Raw genomic sequence first — 21441 nt, 5'->3', positions numbered from 1 at the left:
AGGAAATAGATTCTCCAAGAATAAAGTTTACTGTAGGCATGGGCAGAGAAGAAAAAAATCACTCTTAGTGGTACATTCTAGAAATTGTAATGTTTTATATACCTTTATATATTTCAGACCCTTGAGAGTTAGAAGAAGATCCTGTCTTAGTCCAACATAGCTATATGAGAGAAAGTCTACCAATGACATGGGGCATTCGGCCAGCGCTTCTGCACATTGTCTTGGCTAGCTGGAGTGAGAAGAACATGTTTCCCATGTTCAGGGGAATAGAGAGTGGGACCAGGGGTAATTTACACACCCTTTCTATTGACAAATAACCAGATTTTAGCTAAACCAGTTCTCAAGAAGAGTCCTTTGAGCAAGTTCTGCAGAATAAGGGAAAAGGAACATCATTCTGAAAGTTCAGAGGAAAAACACATCTTCGAAAATGATTGCCAGTGGAAACCAGAAGAACATTTTAGAAAATCTTCTTTAGGATGCATAGTCACTTTTTTATTTGGTTGGTTTTTGTTGGTTGGTTTTAAAGTTTTTTGTTGTTGTTGTTTTATTTTTAGGATTTTATTTATTTATTTGACAGACAGAGATCACAAGTAGGTGGAGAGGCAGTCAGAGAGAGAGAGGGGGAAGCAGGTTCCCTAATGAGCAGAGAGCCAGGTGCAGGGCTCATCGATCCCAGAACCCTGAGACCATGACCTGAGCTGAAGGCAAAGGATTTAACCCACTGAGCCACCCAGGCGCCCCTATTGTAAAGTTTTTTTTTTTTTTTTTTAATTCTAGTTAACATAAAGTGTACTACTGGTTTTAGGAAGTGACTCATCACTTACATATAACACCTGATGTTCATCACAAGTGCCCTCCTTAATCCCCATCACTATTTAGCCCACTTCCTACCCACCTCCCCTCCAGCAACCCTCAGTTTGTTCTTTATAGTTAAGAGTTTCTTATGGTTTGCCTCCCTCCCCCACCTTCCCTGTGTTTCATCTGTTCGGTTTCTCAAATTCCACATACAAGTGCAATCATATGATATTTGTCTTTGAATGACTTATTTCACTTTGAAACAGGAGCAGTAAATCATAAGGACAACGTGGCGATTTGAAAAGCCAGTAGTATGGGAAGAGAATTGTAGGGAAATTTGAAATGTAATTGCAGTGTTAAAACAGGACAATTCAGTGTGTAAGCCTGATGATTCACAGACCTTTACCCCTGGGACAAATAATATATTATATGTTAATTTAAAAAAATAAAAATAAAAAAATAAATTTAAAATACAAAAAAAAAGGTCAATTCATTTTGCTGAAAATCGATTTGATGTGGAAAACTTTGGAAGCCCTCCCAAAATGCAGAGAGAGGAGGTAAAAATGAGAGAGAAGTTGATCTATCTGGAGGACAAAGGATGGAGGCCCGGTCTGTGAGTAAATATTCCAAAGGAAGAAACTGAAGCATTGGAATAGAATAATGATTTTTAAAATACAACTAAAGAGAAAAAGTGTTCCTGAGTGGAAAAAATTAAGGGTAAAGATTAAAAGGGAAAAACATGAAAAAAACACATCTACCTAGACGTATCCTGGCAAAATTTTGCATTCTGCATTAGTGGTGGGGCAGAACAGATACAAAGAACAATTTTAAAAGGGATGAGAACAACACCAGCATTTATCCCTGCCATACTAAATGTGAGGGGCTACAGTTGCCTTTAGAATTTCGAGTGAGGGTAAGGTTGCTCTCCCCACTCCTCCCTGAATTTTATATACAGCTTAGATAGATTTCATATGCAAAGGCAGCAGAAAGACATTTTCAGACATTCAGGTCTCAGAATATATGCTCTTTAAAAATTGACTCTGAAAAGACATTTCATCTAACTGAAGATGAATCTCTTAGCTCTAAGAGAAGGTAAGTCCTAAAAGCATGGGTGTGTTTCTCTAAGGCATGGTCCCCAGTGCAATAACTAGGGCATAGTCCTGAGGAAAATCATTACCTTTACAAAGTATACCTGGGGCAGGGGCCGCATTAATGAGCCCGTGAACCCAGTGAGATGGTTTTCTAAAAGCATGGTGTCCTCCCTCTAAATGAAACCGAAAAACAAGCTCCTTCATTATACATTCTTATAACCTATTGTGAGACTAATTTTGCAGTTGATGTGAGATGTTTCTCTGAAAAAACCTCTCCCTCAGTCATATTTACTTTAAGACTCTGAAGTCTGATTATATATGGTTATAAGTCTACCACCTTGACCCAGGAAAAAAATTGAGCAAAGATTTTTTGGGCTACTTAAAAAAAAATCAATGGGTGAGAAATCCAGGTATTAACTTACTGATACCAACTTTTTGATTATAGGTGATAAATTAATTCTGTACCTCTTTATTTTAATTGAGACAGGTATAAACTACTCTCATTCAATTCCAAATTTGTAGTTCATTGTGATTAGGAATATGAAAGACCAGCAAGCTGTCAGGTCAGCGGACAAACTGTGTTTTTTCCTCCCAATTATGAGAATTCTGAGAGATTGTTTTTGTTTTTGTTTTTTTTTAAGATTTTATTTACTTATTTGACAGAGAAAGAGATCACAAGTAGGCAAAGAAGCAGGCAGAGAAAGTGGGGGAAGCAGGCTCCCCACCCGGCAGAGAGCCCTGATGTAGGGCTGGATCCTAGGACCTTGGGATCATGACCTGGGCTGAAGGCAGGGGTTTAACCCACTGAGCCACCCAGGTGCCCCCTGAGAGATTGATTTTATTGAGACTAGACGCTTCTTGTTAGGCCTCGAAAGCGGAATTACTTATAAAAAAGATTCATGAAAATGCTGTATTACTTACTGATGCAGGAAAAAACTGCCCTACAATTTAGTAGCTTTAAGCAACAAACATTTCCAGTTCCTGAAGTCAGGAATCTGGGAGCAGCATAGGTGGTGGTTCAGGTTCAGACTCTTTCATATTGTTGCAAATTGTTGGCCCTGGCTACATTTGTTTCAAGGCACAACTGGGGTAGAAGAATCCACTTCAAGCTCATAGAGCTGTTGGCAGATTTCAATTCTTTATAAGCTGTTGGACTGAGAGTCTCAGTTCCTTTCCATGTGGGTCCCTCCACAGAGCTGTCAGTGTCCTCAAGACACGTGGTAGTTGGCTTTTCCCTAGAGGAAATGATTTGAGAGAGCGGAAGAGTGAGAGCGAGAGCATCCAGCCCTCGCTTAGTGCCCAAGATGGAAGCCGCAGTCTCTTATAACCTCAGAAGTAACCTGCCATTACTTCTGCCTATGCTATTGGTTACACAGACCAACCAGGCTGGGAAATACCAGGCGACTGGGATCATTGGGAATCATCTGACAGTCTTGTTACCATAGATGTCTCCCCATCCTCAAATTTTTTCCTTAGTATGAAGCTAGTTTGAGGAATGGTATTCTCAGAGTAATATTTCCCCCGGAATCTGGGGGAATGGTTTTTACTTTGATTTCAAAGGAAGAGCATTCAGGAACTCAAAGGGTATATATAGATCACTGAGAGTATATTTTGTTGTATTTTAAATATGTATACCGAAAATGAATATTTATTTTTAAAAATTCAAGATATGGCATTAAGAGGGAGAGCTTTTTCTTTCTTTCTTTCTTTCTTTCTTTCTTTTTTTTTTTTTTTTTGCTTAAGATTATTTTAGAGAGAGAGAGAGAAAGGAAGAGAGTGCAGGGGGTAAGGGCAAAGGAGAGGGAGAGAGAAGCCCAAGCATACGCGGTGCTGTGCACAGAGCCTGGAGCACTCAGTACTTCGCTGGGCCTATAGTAGAACTCCCAGTACATGATACTACTGGTCTCAGTAATTAACAGTAGCCGTCTATATTAATACTCTTCTTAAACTCAATTCAAGTACCAAACTGCTGCTTGAGATACTTGTGGTTTGGGTATTTGCTCAGAGCTGTGTCTGCCTCTCTTGGATGAAACCCAGGGAAAATACTAGACTTCATAGGCCACATTTATTTTTCCATTCAAAATGAAAATAGATTTGAGTCCCATAGAATTTTTTTTTCTTTATGGAAGTATAATTGAGAGTCCTATAGAATTGAGATTACTATTTTAATAAAAAGACTATCAGGAAATTACTGTTATTAGCCTCTAAAGTAATAATATTGGACACATAAAAGAATTAGCACCATAGATGTAGCTTTTGAGTCTTTCATTCTTTGCCTCTGTATAATGCTCTAGAATTCACAAAGTGGATTCGCATGCCTCATGTCATCACATCCTCAAAAGAACCCGTCCACTTTTTACATGCAGGAAATAGGATTAGAGATTGAAGGATGTGCCACAAAGGCCATACAAGGGAAGCAACAGAGTTGATCTGAAGGAGTTCACTCCATTTATGTAACATTTGCTGAAGGCCTGTTTTGTGCCAGGTGCTCTGCTAGGCATCGGGGACATTGGAATGAGTGAGATCTTTCCCTCTTACCCAGCCTGGATCTCTTGCTCTCCCTATAGATGCTCTTCTTTCTGCCCAGGCTAGGCAAGGAGGGATACTGTACTACTTGAGTAGTTTCAGTTTACCAATTGGCCTGAAGGTCCAGCTACCTTCTCATGATTCCTGGGATCCAGAGGCCCAAGACTCATTGAAGCTCTGGCAAGAGAATGACGTTGTTACTACTATGGGATGTTGACCTCTGTCCCTGGAGGCTGGTTTTATCCAACAGAAGGGCACAGCCTCCTCTCCTCCTCTGAAGTGGTGGTATTTCTTTTAACATGATGCCCTGCCCACTGCATCCTGTAGTTTGTTCATCCCTATAGGTGAGGGTTCTTAACTCTGACACAACTGACGTTTCGAGCCAGATAATTTTGTTGTGAGGGCTGACCCATGGATTGTAGGATGTTCAGCAGCATCCCTGGCCTCTACCTGACAGATGTCAGTAGGATACCAGCTCCCCCTCCCCTGCTCCGAAGTCCTGACAAAAAATTTCTCCAGACAGTGCCTGATGACCCTGTGGGTGCAGGGTAGGGATGAGGGGGGTGAGGAGGAGTGGGGGGGGGTAGGAAAGGGATAAAATTGCTTTGAGTTGAGAGTTATTGCTGATGTTTCTAGGTGCTGAATGGGGTTTCACTTCATTGACTTTGCTTTTACCAACAAGCATGAATTTCAGATTTAGAGAACTTAGTAAGACCAAAACACTGATCTCTTCTGTAGAATAAAAATACTGTAGTTTTAGAAATTTTTTAACTAGGAGTTTTTGCTAACTTGAAAAAATACCCTTTAACAGGGCAGGCACTTCATTTTCAGAACTTGGAAAGCATTTTAACATTCATACCAAGGTATACAGTGTTTAGCCGAGTGTTTATCCTGGAATTAATTCTTCAAGTTGATCAGTAGTGTTTTATTAAGCTTGATTCCTTGATCATCTACTTCTCTGAGAGTGGATGCCATGCCTAATCACCTGGTCTACCAAGAGTGCGCTGAATTACAAAGATGCCGGGGTGGGAAGGTTAGATACATAGACATGTGATAAAACAGAAAAAGCAAAATGTTAATTGCAGTGTGTGATGTGCAGTAGATGTGATGGGGTGTGAGTGGTAACTGGAACTTCTTTCAACTTTCTCATCTGTTTAGAAATTTTCGTTAAAAAATGTAGGCAGTCAGAAATTTTCGTTATAAAATGTTGGCAGAGGAAAGCCTCTGGAACCGCAGGTTAGGGTGATTTTCTTTACACGTCCGTTATTTCATTTGGATGTGGTTCTGTTGCTTTTCTGACAATATTGTAATAATTAGGTAACACAATTGGTGGTCTAAAACCCAGGCTTTAATTTTATTTGTTTCTTATTTAAAATGGTGGCTATGCTGCTGAATTAAGTGTGGGAACATTTTTTAGTGAGGACCACTGTACAGAAGTGTAATATATTATTACTACTTTTACTCACAGAAGAGTGCTTTTGAGGTGTTCTCTGGCTTCTGAAACGGGTTGGTTGCCTCGGTATCATTAAGGTTAAATTGTAGGCTTGCCCAACCCCTTATTTGCAGAGTATTATTCATTGGAAAGTATTCTTCTTTCTCTGTTTTCACAGCCTTCTCCGTAGTCCGGACTAGGTTTTATTTATTTAATTTTTAATTAAAAAATTTTTTTAAAAAGATTTTATGTATTTATTTGACAGAGAGAGATACAGTGAGAGAGGGAACACAAGCAGGAGGAGCAGGAGAGGGAGAAGCAGGCTCTCTGCCAAGCAGGGAGCCAGATGTGTGTCTCGATCCAAGGACCCTGGGATCATGACCAGAGCCGAAGGCAGACACTCAACGGCTGAGACACCCAGGCACCCCTGGACTAGGTTTTTAATAGAATGTACATCTGTATGTTGTTACTGACATGTTTCTTTTCGTTTTAGTACTGGGTAGAGCAGTTTCTGGTGTATGGTAAATAATAAATGCTTACTGTGTATGAATGAAGGCTTAGGAGAAATGGAGATGGGGGTTCTTCCTCCTTTTTCTGTGAGAAACTTCTTATTGCCCCAATTTAGGATTGAGTTTTTTGAATGATGTGTAAATTATTTGTAGGGTTAATACATTTTTAGAAATTTTAGAGATATTCTAGGAAGATTTTTTTTATATGCAAACTTTTATATTTAGAATCATGTGAGAACAGGGAGTACAGAACAGCTCCCAAGGCAAAGGCAGGAGGCATTGATGCCTCTATGAGTTGCTGCCATTTTAGGAAAAGACAAGATTTCACACCTGCTATCTTTGTGGGTTTTGTCTAGTTACTTTTTCTGAAGATTAATAAAGGCTGAGTTTCTGTCTTCTCACTAAGCCTCAGAGTACCACCGGTAGAGTGGACCCTAAAGGTAGGATCATACTTTTTTCTTACAAAAATGAGGAGCAGAGCTTTTTTCCCTTGCCTAGTAAAAATGCTCATAGCAAAAAAGTTACAAACAAATTTGAAGGTTTTGGAATAGGAAAATGTAGGATCCTGACATCTTTTATTTTTTGACCTTGTGAACTACAAAGGTGCAAAAAGAAACTTGTGTTTATTGAAAGAAGGGAGCTTAGTTTTAATAAAATATTAAACATTATGCTTTATTAGCTAACTTAACATTTTATAGTTGACCAAATTGTCACTAAAGTCCCATGAATCTTAATTTTTTTCAAAGAAGTCATGATCTCTGAGCCAGAAGTGAATAAAGTCTACAGGACTGGACAATGTTGGCCTATAACTTGGAAGGGGAAATACTTGGCTTCTGCTTTCTGGCTAACACTACATTTTTGCTTGCTGTATCATAATGTTTATGTGCAGACATGCCACAAAGTTCCGACTTTTGTTTTCATCAAATTAGCTAAGAGTTTCTTACATATGATTAGATTTCCACAACGCAAGTCCTTCTGAGAGAATAAATAGAATTGGCAGATGCTGTTTGTGAAGTAGTCATTTCCAGATACCAGTAGACTGGTGATTCTTTTGTGTAATAAGCATTCTTCATGACAAATTATTTTCTTTATGAAGAAAATACCTGTCTCCCTTGATCATAGTCTTAAAATCCTGGTGATATTTCTGTGACATCATTGCCTTTCCTCAAATTTACTATAAGTGGGAAAGCTTAGACAAGGTTAGTCCAAGCTTTTTCAAAAACAGTGAGTCTTAAATGCTGTTGACAAAAGTAGGAAATGTGCAGTTGACAGAAAGGCTTTAGGTTACTAGCACCTTTCTTGATCGAGCAGATTTCTTTGAACTTGTCCCTTTGTTTAGAATAACAAGAGAGTGGAATCCATGCAAAAAAGGATCAAGGAAATATTATCTTGTAGGACCTATAGGTGGCTAGAAATGAATGGGGAAAAGAATTGATAGATTTTATGATCAAGCAAAATGGTTTTAATTTTTTAATTCTAAATACTCAAGAGTAGAATTTGTAATATGTAGGGCAGGGATCAGCAAACTTTCTCTGTAGAGAGCCAGATAGTAAATATTTTAGGGATTTGTGTGCGATATGTTTTGTGTTGGAGCTACTGAACTCTGCAGTTGTAGTGTGAAAACAGCCATCGATGATATGTAAATGAATAACTGTGGCTGTGTTCCAATAAAACTTTATTTATGGACACTGAAATTTGAATTTCATATCATTCCCACATGTCACAAAATGATTTTTGATTTTTTTTAATCCCCAATCATTTAAACTCTAAAAATGATGCTTAGCTCACAGCTCATGCAAAAATAGGTGGCAGGCTGTTTGCTGGTCCCTAAATCTCGGTTAGTGATACTGCTAACTAGTAAAGTATATGACACAATGGTGGGCTAGAGTGTCTGTTCCATGGCCTAACGTGCTTTTTAAAGCCTACTCTCAAGAGGAGTTAAAAAATGTCAAATTTGCTTTATCTTTGAGGCCAGATGTGGATAAAAAAGTAGTGAAATGAGAGAATGTAAGTAGGACTCAAGGGAGTTAGACCACTGATACTCTTAGGAATTTGCTAGAAGCACAAAAATAACACCATTATGTTCAGCAGGCACAGTTCCTTGAACTCAGAAGTAGGAAGAGTACAGAACTCAGAGGGCATATCTTCTGGATTTAACTACAGAGCTCTTTGAAGATTCTAAATCCATCAGAATCCAGTCATATAGTTTTGTGAGCCATTTCTTGGAATGACACCTGAGAAAGTTCCCACTTACAAGTACAGAAGAAAATAAAATGAAAGAGCCTTTAAAGAAATCGAGTATGTTTTATTGGCTCTTGCTACAGCAAATTTCTTGGATCTATTCAGAGATAAACTCAAGTGAGGAAAGCATTGCTACTTAATTTAATCAGGATTTTAAGGATTTAGTGTTGGCAAGATATTTGGAAATGTTGCAAAGTACAAAATATTTTCAGATTTTTGATCCAGAAATGTAGACTGGGATTTGGCCAAGCCTATTCCTTATGCCATATGATGAGAATGTTTCTTCCTTGCTTTGGTTTCTTTCATCTTGTAGAGTAGGTGAAAAAAATTGGCTAGCTTGGAAGGAAACACTCCCACTCAAGAAAATAGCTCATAATGTAAAGAATAGAGTAATTTTTCTTGAACTAGATTGTTCAAATTTAATGATGATTAGGCAAAAGAAATGCGGCATCAGAAGGGGCAAGAATCATTTGTTAGTGATGGCTCAGGAAATGAAGCCAATTGTACAGAATTCTGTAGGGCAAAAGTTTTATTTTAGTAATTCCAATGGAGTTTGTTTTCATATTTATATTTTTATTTTTTTTAAAGATTTTACTTATTTATTTGGCAGAGAGAGACACAGCAAGAGAGGGAACACAAGCAGAGGGAGTGGGAGAGGGAGAAGCAGGCTTCCCACAGAGCAGGGAGCCTGATGCAGGCAGGGCTCCATCCCAGGACTCGGGGATCATGACCTGAGCAGCAGCTTAACGACTGAGCCACCCACGGGCCCCTGTATTTTTATTTTTAACCTTCTGTTTTGAAAATGAGTTTTGTTGTACCCACTTCATATCAGGAAGACATTAAACCTAGAAAACATAACTTTGGTCATACTGACTTTCTTCTTGTTCATGGATTTTTGTTAGTTGCTATGTAAATGGGGAAAAAACATGATAGATGTTAGATGTCTTAAAGTTGGATAGCTTCATTTGAAACTGATAGTTGACGGGATTTATAAATAAAATGGGTTGATAGCTTTGTATTGTTTGATATACCTAGCCAGGTTGAGATTACATATATGAACCATAATGCATAACTTTCTAATGCTAACCTAACAAAATGACTTTAGATGTTTATAAAGTACTTTGAAATAATAAGCAAAAGTTACAGAGTTTTCCTTTTATTTGTTTTACAGGAGAATAAGCTCTCTTCTGTGGCTTAATTATGAAATTTACATTTGTGATTGGCTAATGAACTGGAGTAAAATCATGGAAACTTGGGATGTTAGATTTGACAACCAGAATGGGCACTGTTTTGTTTTTCACAGGAGCTGATGTGTTCTCTTGTGTTTGACTCTTTTTTTCCAGTGAAACCAGCAGTGTGTGCAGCAGCAGTGACACAGGACTCTTTACCAACGATGAAGGACGGCAAGGTAACCTTGATCCTAGCTTTGGGATGTTGGTTCAGTATTTCTGGGGAGATTGTAATGATTAGAGGAGTGACTCACTGAGAATATGGTAGTTGTCTATGGCAGTGGTTCTCAAACTTTAGAGCATTTAAAGGCCACCTGTTAAAATTCCCGAGTTCCTAGAAATCAAATAGGTCTGGAGTTGGCCCCTCGAATCTGAATTTTTCTTAAGTACCTGCAGTGATTTTTATGCAGGTAGTTCAGACTTTTGAGAATCATTAATTAGGGGAATATAGTGTCAAGGATGGGACCCTGGGAAGTTGCTAATTTTATTAGAACCAAAAAATATCCTTCTGTATTGTACTCTTTTATTGGATATTAAGACATTCTTATTTTTACAAAAGAATTTATTTTTATAACCTTATTTATAAATGAACATAGTGTTCTAGATGAATATATTATAAAACACATCTTCTTTCTAATGTTAAAACTGCTGAAGTTTAGCATAGAACACTGTGAATAGGGCTGGTGTATGTTAATTACCAGTCCCTTATCTTTACAGCCTACGCAGTAATTTGAAACTTTGTTTTATCCTCTGCATTTGCTTAGGACCACGCTAATTGTGTACCAATGATAATTTCATGTAGCTCCTTTGGATTGTGTTTCTGTTAATCTAAATAAGGGATTTGTAGATGTCTAAAATCCCTTTTAGCTCTGAGATCCAGTGATTTTTCTTTAAGTGATTGAAAACAGAAGCACAATGGCTACATGTCCAGGTTGTTCCAGATAGGCTCCCTAGTAACTGAAGGAATCCTGGAACTGTAACACTCAGGATCCAAGTTCTGATTTTGGAAAGAGATCATGAGGGCAGATATCTCACTCGTGTCTGGAGAGTCATGGGCATGGATGGAGTTGCTGAGCTTCCTACTATAATGGAGGTTGTTGTGAGTACTTTTCTCTTTCTGATTCTGAGGGAACCATGTGTCATTAGAGGCTGTGTGTGTGTACTCCCAGGTGGGGTGTGGCTCAGGTCTTGATTCTTTTGTTTCATACCAGGAAGTCTGGTTGTCTTTCCATGAATGAATTAGTGCATGCTATTCAGAATTACAAATGCTGCTTTTTCTTTGCTTTTATACTGCTCTGTGAAGTATAATGTCTCTCTTTTTAAAAGATTTTTATTTATTTATTTATTTGAAGGAGAGACAGAGATAGCGAGAGAGAGTAGGAGCCACGAGCAGGGAGGAAGGGGAGAAGCAGGCTCCCCCCTGAGCAGGGAGCTTGACACAGGGCTCCATCCCAGACCCCGGGGATCATGACCTGAGTGGAAGGCGGATATTTAACCAACTGAGACACCCAGGCACCACTCACAATGTGTCTCTTGAAGATTATGATGTATAATTATCCAGAAATTTAAGAAAGCATGGACCTTTTTATGACAGGTTATGTGTTGGGCCTTTGGAAAACCTTTCTACTGGTAAGGAATCCTTGGTTTCTGATGGAAGATGTTAGGATATTCTAGAGCCCCAGCTTTCCTCTCTGTTTCAACTTCATGGGTTCTGATGATACTTAGATGCTTGGAGTTCTCACCCCAAAGCTGTTTATTTCCTGCTTCCATGTCTTTGTTTACGCTGGTGTCTTTGCCAGGCATCTCATCCTTACCCTTTCTTGAATGTGCGCATCCACCAGACACGGTTTTCCTTTTCTCCCTCCAGGGCATATTTATGGACTGCATGGGTGGGGCTTTTTGCTCTCATTTTCTTATTGGGTTTGGGCAATAGGAGCCATTAGCAGAGGAATTCAGAGAGGGAGGGAGGGAAGGAGGGAGGGAGGCAGATGATTGAATGTATTAGGCAAGTTTTTATCATGATAATAGTGTTTAACAGCCCCAGAATTTCGGTGGTGTACCACATTTATTTCTTGCTGTGGGGGAGGGGTTGGCTGTGCTTCAGCTGGTCCAACTTGAGCTCAGCTGGTCTCGGGGATTTAAACTATATTTGTATCTACTCAGTGTATCTTATCCTGGGACCTTTCTACTGGAGGCTCTATGTGGCATGGACTTCTCATGCTGGAAAACGTGAATGCTAAGTGACCAAACCAGAGCATGCATATATATTTAAAGCTTGTGCTTGGATCACATCTTTTATTTATTTTTTATTTTTTTATGTTTTTTAAAGATTTTATTTATTTATTTGACACAGAGAGATCACAAGTAGGCAGAAAGGCAGGCAGAGAGAGAGGGGGAAGCAGGCTCCCCACTGAGCAGAGAGCCCGATGTGGGGCTGGATCCCAGGACCCTGAGACCATGACCTGAGCCGAAGGCAGAGGCTTAACCCACTGAGCCACCCAGGTGCCCCGGGTCACATCTTTTAATGTTCTACTACCTAAAGCAAGTTATTTGACAAACCAGTTATCAGTGGGATGAGGAAGTATGCTCTGCCTCAAGGGGAAGGCTCTGGAATTCCATCATAAAGGGCAAAAGGCGTGGATGTATTATCACAGGGAGGTAGTGGAGAGTTGGCAACAATAATGCAGTCTACTGAGTTGGATTGTAGTTTTCCCTGGCTCCCTTTCTGTTGGGCAGTCTTCTATAACCTCAGTTTTCTCTCTGGTCTCTGATAACCATTCTTTCTCCTTGCTGCTGCAGGTTTAGGAAGGGTAAAGGTTCCCCACTGTGCTGGCTCCCAGGTGCTTCACTGTCGCTTATTGGTTCCTCTTAATACTGTATGCACTTTTGTAAATAGTCACTTCATTAAAGTCTCAATTATCCCATTAATTTTTTTAAGATTGTATTTATTTATTTGACAGACAGAGATCATAAGCAGGCAGAGAGGCAGGCAGAGAGAGAGAGAGAGAGAGAGAAGGAAGCAGGCTCCCTGCTGAGCAGAGATCTCGATGTGGGGCTCGATCCTAGAACCCTGGGATCAGGACCTGAGCCAAAGGCAGAGGCTTTAACCCACTGAGCCACCCAGGTGCCCCTCGATTATCCCATTTAAATGTGTGTGCATTTCCTGAAGATTCTGACTGATACACACTCTTCTAGAACCCCTACTCTTTGCCTGTATTTATTGCTTTCTTACCTTGTACTTATTGTACTTATTGTACTTGTACTTGTAAGTACTTGTACTTACTGTACTTACTGCTTTCTTACCACTTACCATATGATGTTATTATTTATAGATGTGTGTCTTTTCCACTGAAGTCTTCCAAGGCAGGAATTTTTTTTTTACTATTTGCAGCTACCGTGGGTAACATATTGCCTGGCATATAGTAAGCTCTTAATAATTAGTTACTGGGAAAGCCAGATAAGGGGAAAATTCTCCTTTTTCTCTCTCAAACAGAATTAGACATAGAACCTCAGATGATGAAACAGCTAAACCTATTTTGGAAAAAGCAGGAGGAGCAGGAAGTCTGGAGTCTGACCCATCAGCTTCTTCCTTATTCTTTGGCAGTAGTCTTTTGGGGGAGCTGCTGCATCATGCATCCTGGTGAGCCCAGGGTTGGGGACTACTGGTTTAGATGACTTCACAAGGTTTTCTCCAGTTCAGTGAGTCCCTTTTTATATTGTCAAAAATCTTGAGTGAATACTTAAGAACAACAACAAAAAAATGCCATTATGGGATACCATTTGTCTTCAGAAAGTATTGTCTAACTAACTATACTGTTTTAATAAATGGCCTAAGGAATGCTTGTGAATAAGAAAGGAATTAATAAATTGACATGCAGAGAAACTAATCATTGTTAATTCCTTTTTTTTTTTTTTAAGATTTTATTTATTTGACAGAGAGAGACAGCGAGAGAGGGAACACAAGCAGGGGGAGTGGGAGAGTGAGAAGCAGGCTTCTCACTGAGCAGGGAACCCAGTGCAGGGCTCGATCCCGGGATCCTGGGATGATGACTTGAGCCAAAGGCAGTTGCTTAACAATTGAGCCACCCAGGTGCCCCTTATTGTTAATTTTAAAGGCTATCTGTAGTTCATTTTGTGTACATGGCTTGGTGAGATGCTTTCAAAGTAGTGATTCTCAAAATGTGGTACTGAAGTCGCTTTGCATCACTAGGGAACTGGTTAGAAATTCAAATTTTTGGTCCTTTCTCGACCAGAATCAGATACTTTGGGAGTAGGGCCCAGCAGCCTGTGTTCTGACGACCCTTTCTGCTTCCTTTGATGCAATTGAAGTTTGAGAACCACTGGTCTAGAGAAGTAGTTGTTGGTGGTGTGTTTTTATAAGGGAACACTTTGAGTAACTTTTTAATGGACGTTTTCTTTTTCCCTTTTAGAGATCTCTAAGGTGGGTTAAGAGTTATCACTATCCTGGCCCGTGTTAGAGCCTCATGAGTCTGATACGTCATGCCCTAAACATGGCCTGACCAGCTTTCCCTGGGATGTGGCATACATTAGAGAATGAATGCACTGTGAAGTCTTTAGATGTTCTTGTAGTAATTCCCTTCATCCTTGCTGTTTGAAAGGAGTATGGAGTGGCAGACCTAAAGTTATCTGTCTTACTACTTTTTGTGGGTGGGAGCAAGTTCTGTTGCAAACTGAGAAGCTGTCATCCTAGCCAGTAGAAAAAGGTTTGAACCAAGAGTCTGACTCTATGGGTCTCATCTTGGTTTTGTCATTGGTGAAGAGTCTGGCCTTGGGTGAATGGTGTAACTTCATGACAAGCCTTAAGGGATTATATTGCTTCTCCCTGTGGTTAGTTTTTTCCTGGTTGCTTGGATTGCTAGTGTCAAGATGATTTTTCTGTCCCATTAATGTGGTAGGAATTGAGGTATGGGTATGCATTTTTTATTCACCCATTATAACAAATGCAAATAAAACATCCTGAGGAATAGCTAGTTTTGAATTGAAAGACATTTGTGGGCTTTGAACCCCCAGGTCCATTTATACCACAGAATGCTACATAAGAGGCAACTTATTTTTGTATTAAAGGCTTTGGAGTTAGACTTCAGGTTCAAATCTTGCCTTCATCATTCACTAACTTGATCTTGCCTTCTCTGGGCTTTAGTTGCCTCATTTATAAGTTGGAATTAGTGTAGGGTTTAGAAGAGATAACATACTTACAGATTTTTAGCATGGACCGTCATAAGTGGTAAGGGTTTAGTAAATGGTAGCTTTATTAGTTTTTTACTCTAAAAAGAAGTCCAGTATAACACAGTATGACATTTATGTGAAACTAGTTTGATACTCTAGTTTCATCATAATATAGGTCAAGAAGAAGGATCAAAACAAATTTTTTTGTACTTCGACTTTATTTAAAAAGTATCAAATCCATTGCTCTGAGAAATCATCTTCCCATTTGGTTTTCCATAGAGCATGTTAAAGTTCCAGCTTATGATATGATTTCTTTATTTTAGGAGATGATGAGCAGAGCGATTGGTTCTATGAGGGAGAATGTGTCCCAGGATTCACTGTCCCTAATCTTCTGCCAAAGTGGGCTCCTGATCATTGCCCTGAAGTAGAAAGAATGGATTCTGGACTGGACAAACTTTCTGATTCCACATTCCTTTTACCTTCTCGACCAGCTCAAAGAGGTAGGTTCTGAGGAGACCAAAATATACTTCACAACTTTTGTGGTTCTCTTTGGGGAGAATCATCCCATGGCCAGTATACTCATCCCTCTAAGTATGCATTAACTCTCTGAAATTTGGAGCTAGTCCAGGGATTTTTCTAGAAGATTCAAGGGTGAGTCTCAAAGCTTGAGGTTCTCCATTCATACCTAAATCAACCCATGGAGACTCTTGGGATATCTATTAGCAGGGCATTCCTTCAGCTTGCTATTGCCATTTGTGCCAGATTTAGGAAGCCTAGCAGCGTGTCACTGCTGCTTACCTGCTGTGAAACCGATGGGCTATGGAGTGCTCAGTGGGAGCCTGAAGTATTGGATCTTGGAAGAGAACAGATTTCAGTAAGAACATTCACATACAAGGTATAATGACATTTTTTTAATTGGATGATTTTAAAATATTTCCTTAAATAATTTGATTTTATTCTAGTATTGTGGACTTAAACACAAATACATCCTTTCTTTTTGCTTTTCCTTTACTTATGATGTAGCAAGTTAGAGTGGAAAGAGCCTAGGACAGGAGGAAGGAACGGGGTGCTAATACTCTGAGGTACTGTCTTCTAGCTCTGTGACTGACAGAGTCACTTCATTGCCTTGGGAGATGGGGGTTGGCACTTAAAATAATTGTGGCTTTGAGAAGACTGTTTCAGAGGTTTCTTTTAGCTCTATAAATTGATGATTCTGGGGTGCCCAGTAATCAGTAATCAGTCAGTCAGTGATCAAGTATTTGTTGGGCTTCTTTTGGTGATCAGAATTATGCCCAGAGCTATAAACTCCTATAGCATTTTTTAATGATGAATTTACGTGATTGAAAGTCCTTTTGAAAACAGTTGGCTCTTGGTAGAGATTATTGCCTGGCTGAGGCACATGTTTGCTACCTTAATAACTTAAATCAAACATTTCAGTGACCATTTCTGAAAATTCTTTATGGACCACTTAAAATGCGCACAAATGAGAACAGGAAGGACACCTTAAAATGGCCCATTATTCTATACCCAGAGACAGTGTCATTGATAAGACTTGCGTGTGGATTTTTGCAGTTGTGTTTTTTATGTGTAGAACACATACAGCAATTAGAAAGATGGCTATACATTTTTATGTATATTATGTATATTTTTTGTATATAAATATATAAATGGCTATACACTTACACAGGCTATTTTTACTATTATTTTATGACTTAAGTGTTTTTGAGATAATAACTAGGATTTAATTTATTATTAGAAATTGTTGATAACACCTTTTATTTGTATACTGTTTCCAGTTTATAAAATACCTTCCCTGTGTTATTTAATTGAGTCTTCCCATCAGCCCTGTATGAAAGGACTGAGTGAGTGATTATCCCTTCTTTCTAGGTGAGGATCCCTAGGTCAGAGGTAAAGACACACTTAAGATCATACTGCAAAGACGTAAGAATAATAAATCCTTGGCATATAGACTAATGATACTAGTTTAAGGGTCATTCTAGTAAGGTCCTGGGGAGGAAGGCCTTTGGTGTACTAGAAGCATATCATTGCTAATGAATCTTCTGCATTCCATTTCTGAGGGCTTTCTTCTTTTTTTTAGGGTACCATGCCCGCTTGAATCGTCTGCCTGGAGCTGCAGCTCGATGCCTCAGAAAGGGCCGAAGAAGGCTTGTTGGGAAGGTGACCGCTCTCCACGTCTATTGGGCTCACTGGGAGACTGGGAGGACAGTATTTCCTACGGGATTTGTGTACTGTTTTGAATAACCCAAGGTGCTGCAGAACTCCTTGGAGTAAATTAAGCCAACTGAAATGTTCTGCAAGTTCACAAGAGTAAACCTTAACGTAGGATATAAATGGATACACACATAAAAGGTGAAGCTTAACTCGTACAGAAGTTTTGACAAAGCAAATACTGTTATGACAGTTTGTCTGTAATCTGTAGGCCTGCTTTAGTCTTTTCTATTCTTTTGATTAATCTTACATTATTATTGTAGAAGTTAAAATACTCTTGGCTTCTTTATAACTCCTCCTGAATTCATAAATGCTTCTTCTGTCCTAACTTTGGTCTTTTATTCTAGAATTCATTTAAAAAAAAACAAAAAAACCCAAAACTGGAAAGAAAACCTGTTACCGGGTTTTAGAAGCTTCTCCTTGGCCACATGGGAGGACTATCTACCATTTATTCAGTTCCCCCTTTGCTGGGGACTGTACTGGGCACTCAATTCATTTAATCCTCTTAACAACCTTATAGGTGATGTTCCCACTTAGCAGATGAGGAAAACTTGGGTTCAGAGAAACTAGGTAATGTCTGATATTCCCCAGAAAGATGTGGCAGAAGAGAGAATTGAACCCAGCTGTGTTTCTCTTTTATCTTTTCTAATTTAAAATTTAAAAGTTATTATTTTTTTAAGAAGTATTTATTAATTAGAGAGAGAGCACACAAGTAGGGGGAGGGGTAAAGGGAAAGGGATAAGCAGACTCCCACTGACTCTGGGATCACGACCTGAGCCAAAGGCAGACACTTAACCGACTGACTCACCCAGGTACCCCCCAAAATCATTTTAATTAATTTTTTACTGTAGCTTTGAGATTGAAGGTAGGCGAAGACTGGGGCTCATACCTAGAGAGGATGGTCGTGGGCAAAGGGCAAGGGAGTGAGAGGCATTTCAGAGCCTTAATGCATAAACATTCAATGCATAAACATTTAGAATGCCTACTATGTGTCGGGCTCTGTGCCAGGCCAGGTACATAGTGATCACAGCCACAGCTAGGCTACCCTCAGGTGTTTTATAGTTGAAATAGGGAACCGTTTTTGGAAATTTTTGCTATGTAAAAAGCTATTTATTTCCAGGTGAACTCAGATATTTTTAATCTTTAAATTCAATTTCAAATCTCTTAATTGGAAAGACATTTGATTATTGAAAGAATGATACCTTCTTCTTTTGGCTCATTGATTTCAGACATTAAAATGCTGCTTTCACTGTTCTGAGAGCTTATTCTTAGTTAACAGGACAGCTAATAGGGTAGGAATATGTGAGGTAGAGGGAGGCAGGAGGTTGGGAGTAGGGAACAGAGAGATGGTTTTACTTTTTCCTTTATCAGTTGGGCTTGAAGGATAATGTTCTACCTACTATCTACCTTACTTTGTTTCAGCTCCTATAAAATAAGAGCCTTCCACTTCCATGGAAGTAAATCAGTTTGTCTTGAAGGCTCCCTTTAGCTTGCCTGGAAGGAAATTCTAGGGCCTATTGGATATGCCTCTAAGAATTTCAAATGAATGGGATAATATTTACTTGTTTAATTCATCTTCATCACCTTAAAGGGATATTTGTCATTTCTAGCAGAGGTCAGTGTTCTGCCCCCCTTCTTCCCCCTCCCCCACCTCTCTTCTCTTTCTCTAAATTGTAATCATAAATAATGAGTTTCATTCACAGCTCCCTGCCAGCGAGCTGCTAATTACGCAAAGTACTGCTTGTAATTTACACAGTAATAAACTGTAAATTTAAACATTACGGCACTTTAAGTTAATAATTTTTCTACAGTAACAAATAGCTCATTTTTCACCCATCCTTTCCCTTGGCCCCACTACTATGGCTGTGTCTGTGACCAGGAGGCATGTGCAAAAGGGATGAAGAATATGAAGAATACAGTCTGTGAAACCTTTTCATTTAGCTCCACTCCCGCCCAGAATCTGACTTGAAATTAATTTTTCTGTGGTCAGTACTGCGAAAATGTATACCCTAATATTCTAGGCTAATCCACACACTTAAATGAATACTGATCATATTTGCCCAGTAACAAATGTGTTTGAGTAACAGGCTTCACGTACTTGACATTCATGCCTGTGATTTACACGCTCTCATCTTAGCACTTACTCGTATGTGGGTGACTCTTACTCGTGTGCTATCAGTGCGCTTCCCCAGGTCCTGTGATAGACAGTCATTGTAAATATACTCAAGTGAAGTGAAGGGTGGTGAGTGCCTTGTGCCATTTTTCAATTTTTTGGAGATGATTAGTTTCTGGTGGTATTATGGATAAGATTTCATATTACAGTCTTAAGAACCCTAAATTTAAGAACCAGTTTGTACAAATTTCTTTTTTACTTTAAGGGATGATGCTTAAGGGGCGTCTGGGTGGCTCAGTGGGTTAAAGCCTCTGCCTTCAGCTCAGGTCATGATCTCAGGGTCCTGGGATCGAACCCCGCATCGGGCTCTCTGCTCAGCGGGGAGCCTGCTTCCCTCTCTCTCTGCCTGCCTCTCTGCCTGCTTGTGATCTCTGTCAAATGAATTAAAAAAAAAAAAATCTTAAAAAAAAAAAGATGGGGGTGCCTGGGTGGCTCAGAGGTTAAAGCCTCTGCCTTCGGCTCAGGTCATGATCCCAGGGTCCTGGAATCGAGCCCCACGTCGGGCTCTCTGCTCAGCGGGGAGCCTGCTTCCTCCTCTCTCTCTCTCTGCCTGCCTCTCTGCCTACTTCTGAACTCTGCCTGTCAAATAAATAAATAAGATCTTAAAAAAAAAAAAAAAAAAGATGATGCTTAACAGACAAGACAGGGTAACAGTTTTTGTAAGTTAGCAAAATTCCTTTAATATGTGTACATTTAGTCAGCAGATTTTAGGTGTTCCCAGTGAGGATAGGGTGAATTTCCCATTATGAAGGGGCTGTGTCTGAGTGGGGGAGCTTGGTGTGCAGCCTGTTAAAAATCAGCTGCTGTTGGATTTTTTAAAAATTGTTTCTATTTCTATATACTTTAATAACTCACTATTAAAATGCTATCTATAGTAAACAAGGTTTATAATGACTTTTTTGGAACACTAGAGAAAAATAAGTCTAGAATAATATAATACTTTTAAGATAAATTTTCATAAAAAGAAATAAACTTGCTGTTGGATTTTAAGATTGACATTTGACATGTGACTTTGAGGTTGCTGGCACAGTTATGGGAAAGTGTGAACTTGATGACAGATCATACTTGTATTTGTTTCTGTGGTTAGATGACACTCTTGTCTTCCTTGCCTTTGCAGGAGACCAGTATAAGTACTGAGAGAATAGGCCACATCATTAGTGACCCTCGGCAGAAGGAGTAAGTGCTTCTATAATTTACTCATTATCCTAGCCCCATTGTTGGAGTCGGAGGCAGAGGGAAGTTTTGTGAAAGGAACCTAGAAATCTGACTTTAGAGCTGAATGAGAGGATCTTCAAGATTTGTACTTTACAACAGTTAACGTGGCTAATGCCCTAAACTCAAGAGAGTGATTTTTTTTCCTTTCTAGACTAGTTTTTATTTCTTTGCTGTTTGTATATATAGATGCTGCATTATAAAAGTAGCCTCCAGTTGTGCTGTTACTATTTGTTTATTTATATTGATTGATTGATGTATAACATTAAGTAAGTTTCAGGTGTACAACATCATAATTCAGTATTTGTATCCACTACAAAGTGATCATCACCATGAATCTAGGTACCATACATCAGCTTGAAATGGAGCCCTTTCACCCACCCGTCATCCCCTTCTCCTTGGGGAACAACCAATCCGTTATCTGTATCTATGAGTTTTGTTTGTTTTATTCTTTCGTTTGTTTGTTGTTATTTTTGTTTAGATTCCTCACATAAATGATGTCATACAGTAGTTGTCTTCTCTCTCTGACTTACTCATTTGAACTAATCCCTCAGGGTTCATTCATGTCACAAATGGCAAGATCCCTTCTCTTTTATGATGGAGTAGTAGCCCGTTGTGTGTATGCGTATGATGTATACACCACATGTTCTTTATCCGTTGATGGAATCTTAGATTGTTTCCACATCTTGGCCATTGTAAGTAAAGCTTCAGTGAATGTAGAGGTGGATGTATCTTTTCAAGTTGGTGTTTTCATATTCCTTGGATAAATATCCAGAAGTGGTATAGCTGGATTATATGAGAGATCTATTTTTAGTTT

General features: G+C 39.2%; 1 protein-coding gene across 4 annotated transcripts in view; it reads left to right on the top strand.

The window, feature by feature from the left end:
- The window catches only part of GPATCH2L (G-patch domain containing 2 like), a 55721-nt gene that overhangs the window by 7595 nt on the left and 26685 nt on the right, over nt 1-21441 (top strand). For all 4 annotated transcript variants that reach the window (XM_080809605.1, XM_080809606.1, XM_080809603.1 and 1 more), the window contains exons 3-6: nt 9938-10002; nt 15334-15510; nt 17109-17188; nt 20530-20588. In XM_080809605.1, coding sequence (XP_080665731.1) covers nt 9938-10002; nt 15334-15510; nt 17109-17188; nt 20530-20588 — 381 coding nt within the window. The remainder of the gene's footprint in view (nt 1-9937; nt 10003-15333; nt 15511-17108; nt 17189-20529; nt 20589-21441) is intronic.

This window comes from Martes martes (assembly GCF_963455335.1).
Source record: "Martes martes genome assembly, chromosome: 7".
NCBI lineage: Eukaryota > Metazoa > Chordata > Mammalia > Carnivora > Mustelidae > Martes > Martes martes.
The sequence above is the reverse complement of the archived record's forward strand: the minus strand, read 5'-3'. Positions and strand labels throughout refer to the sequence as shown.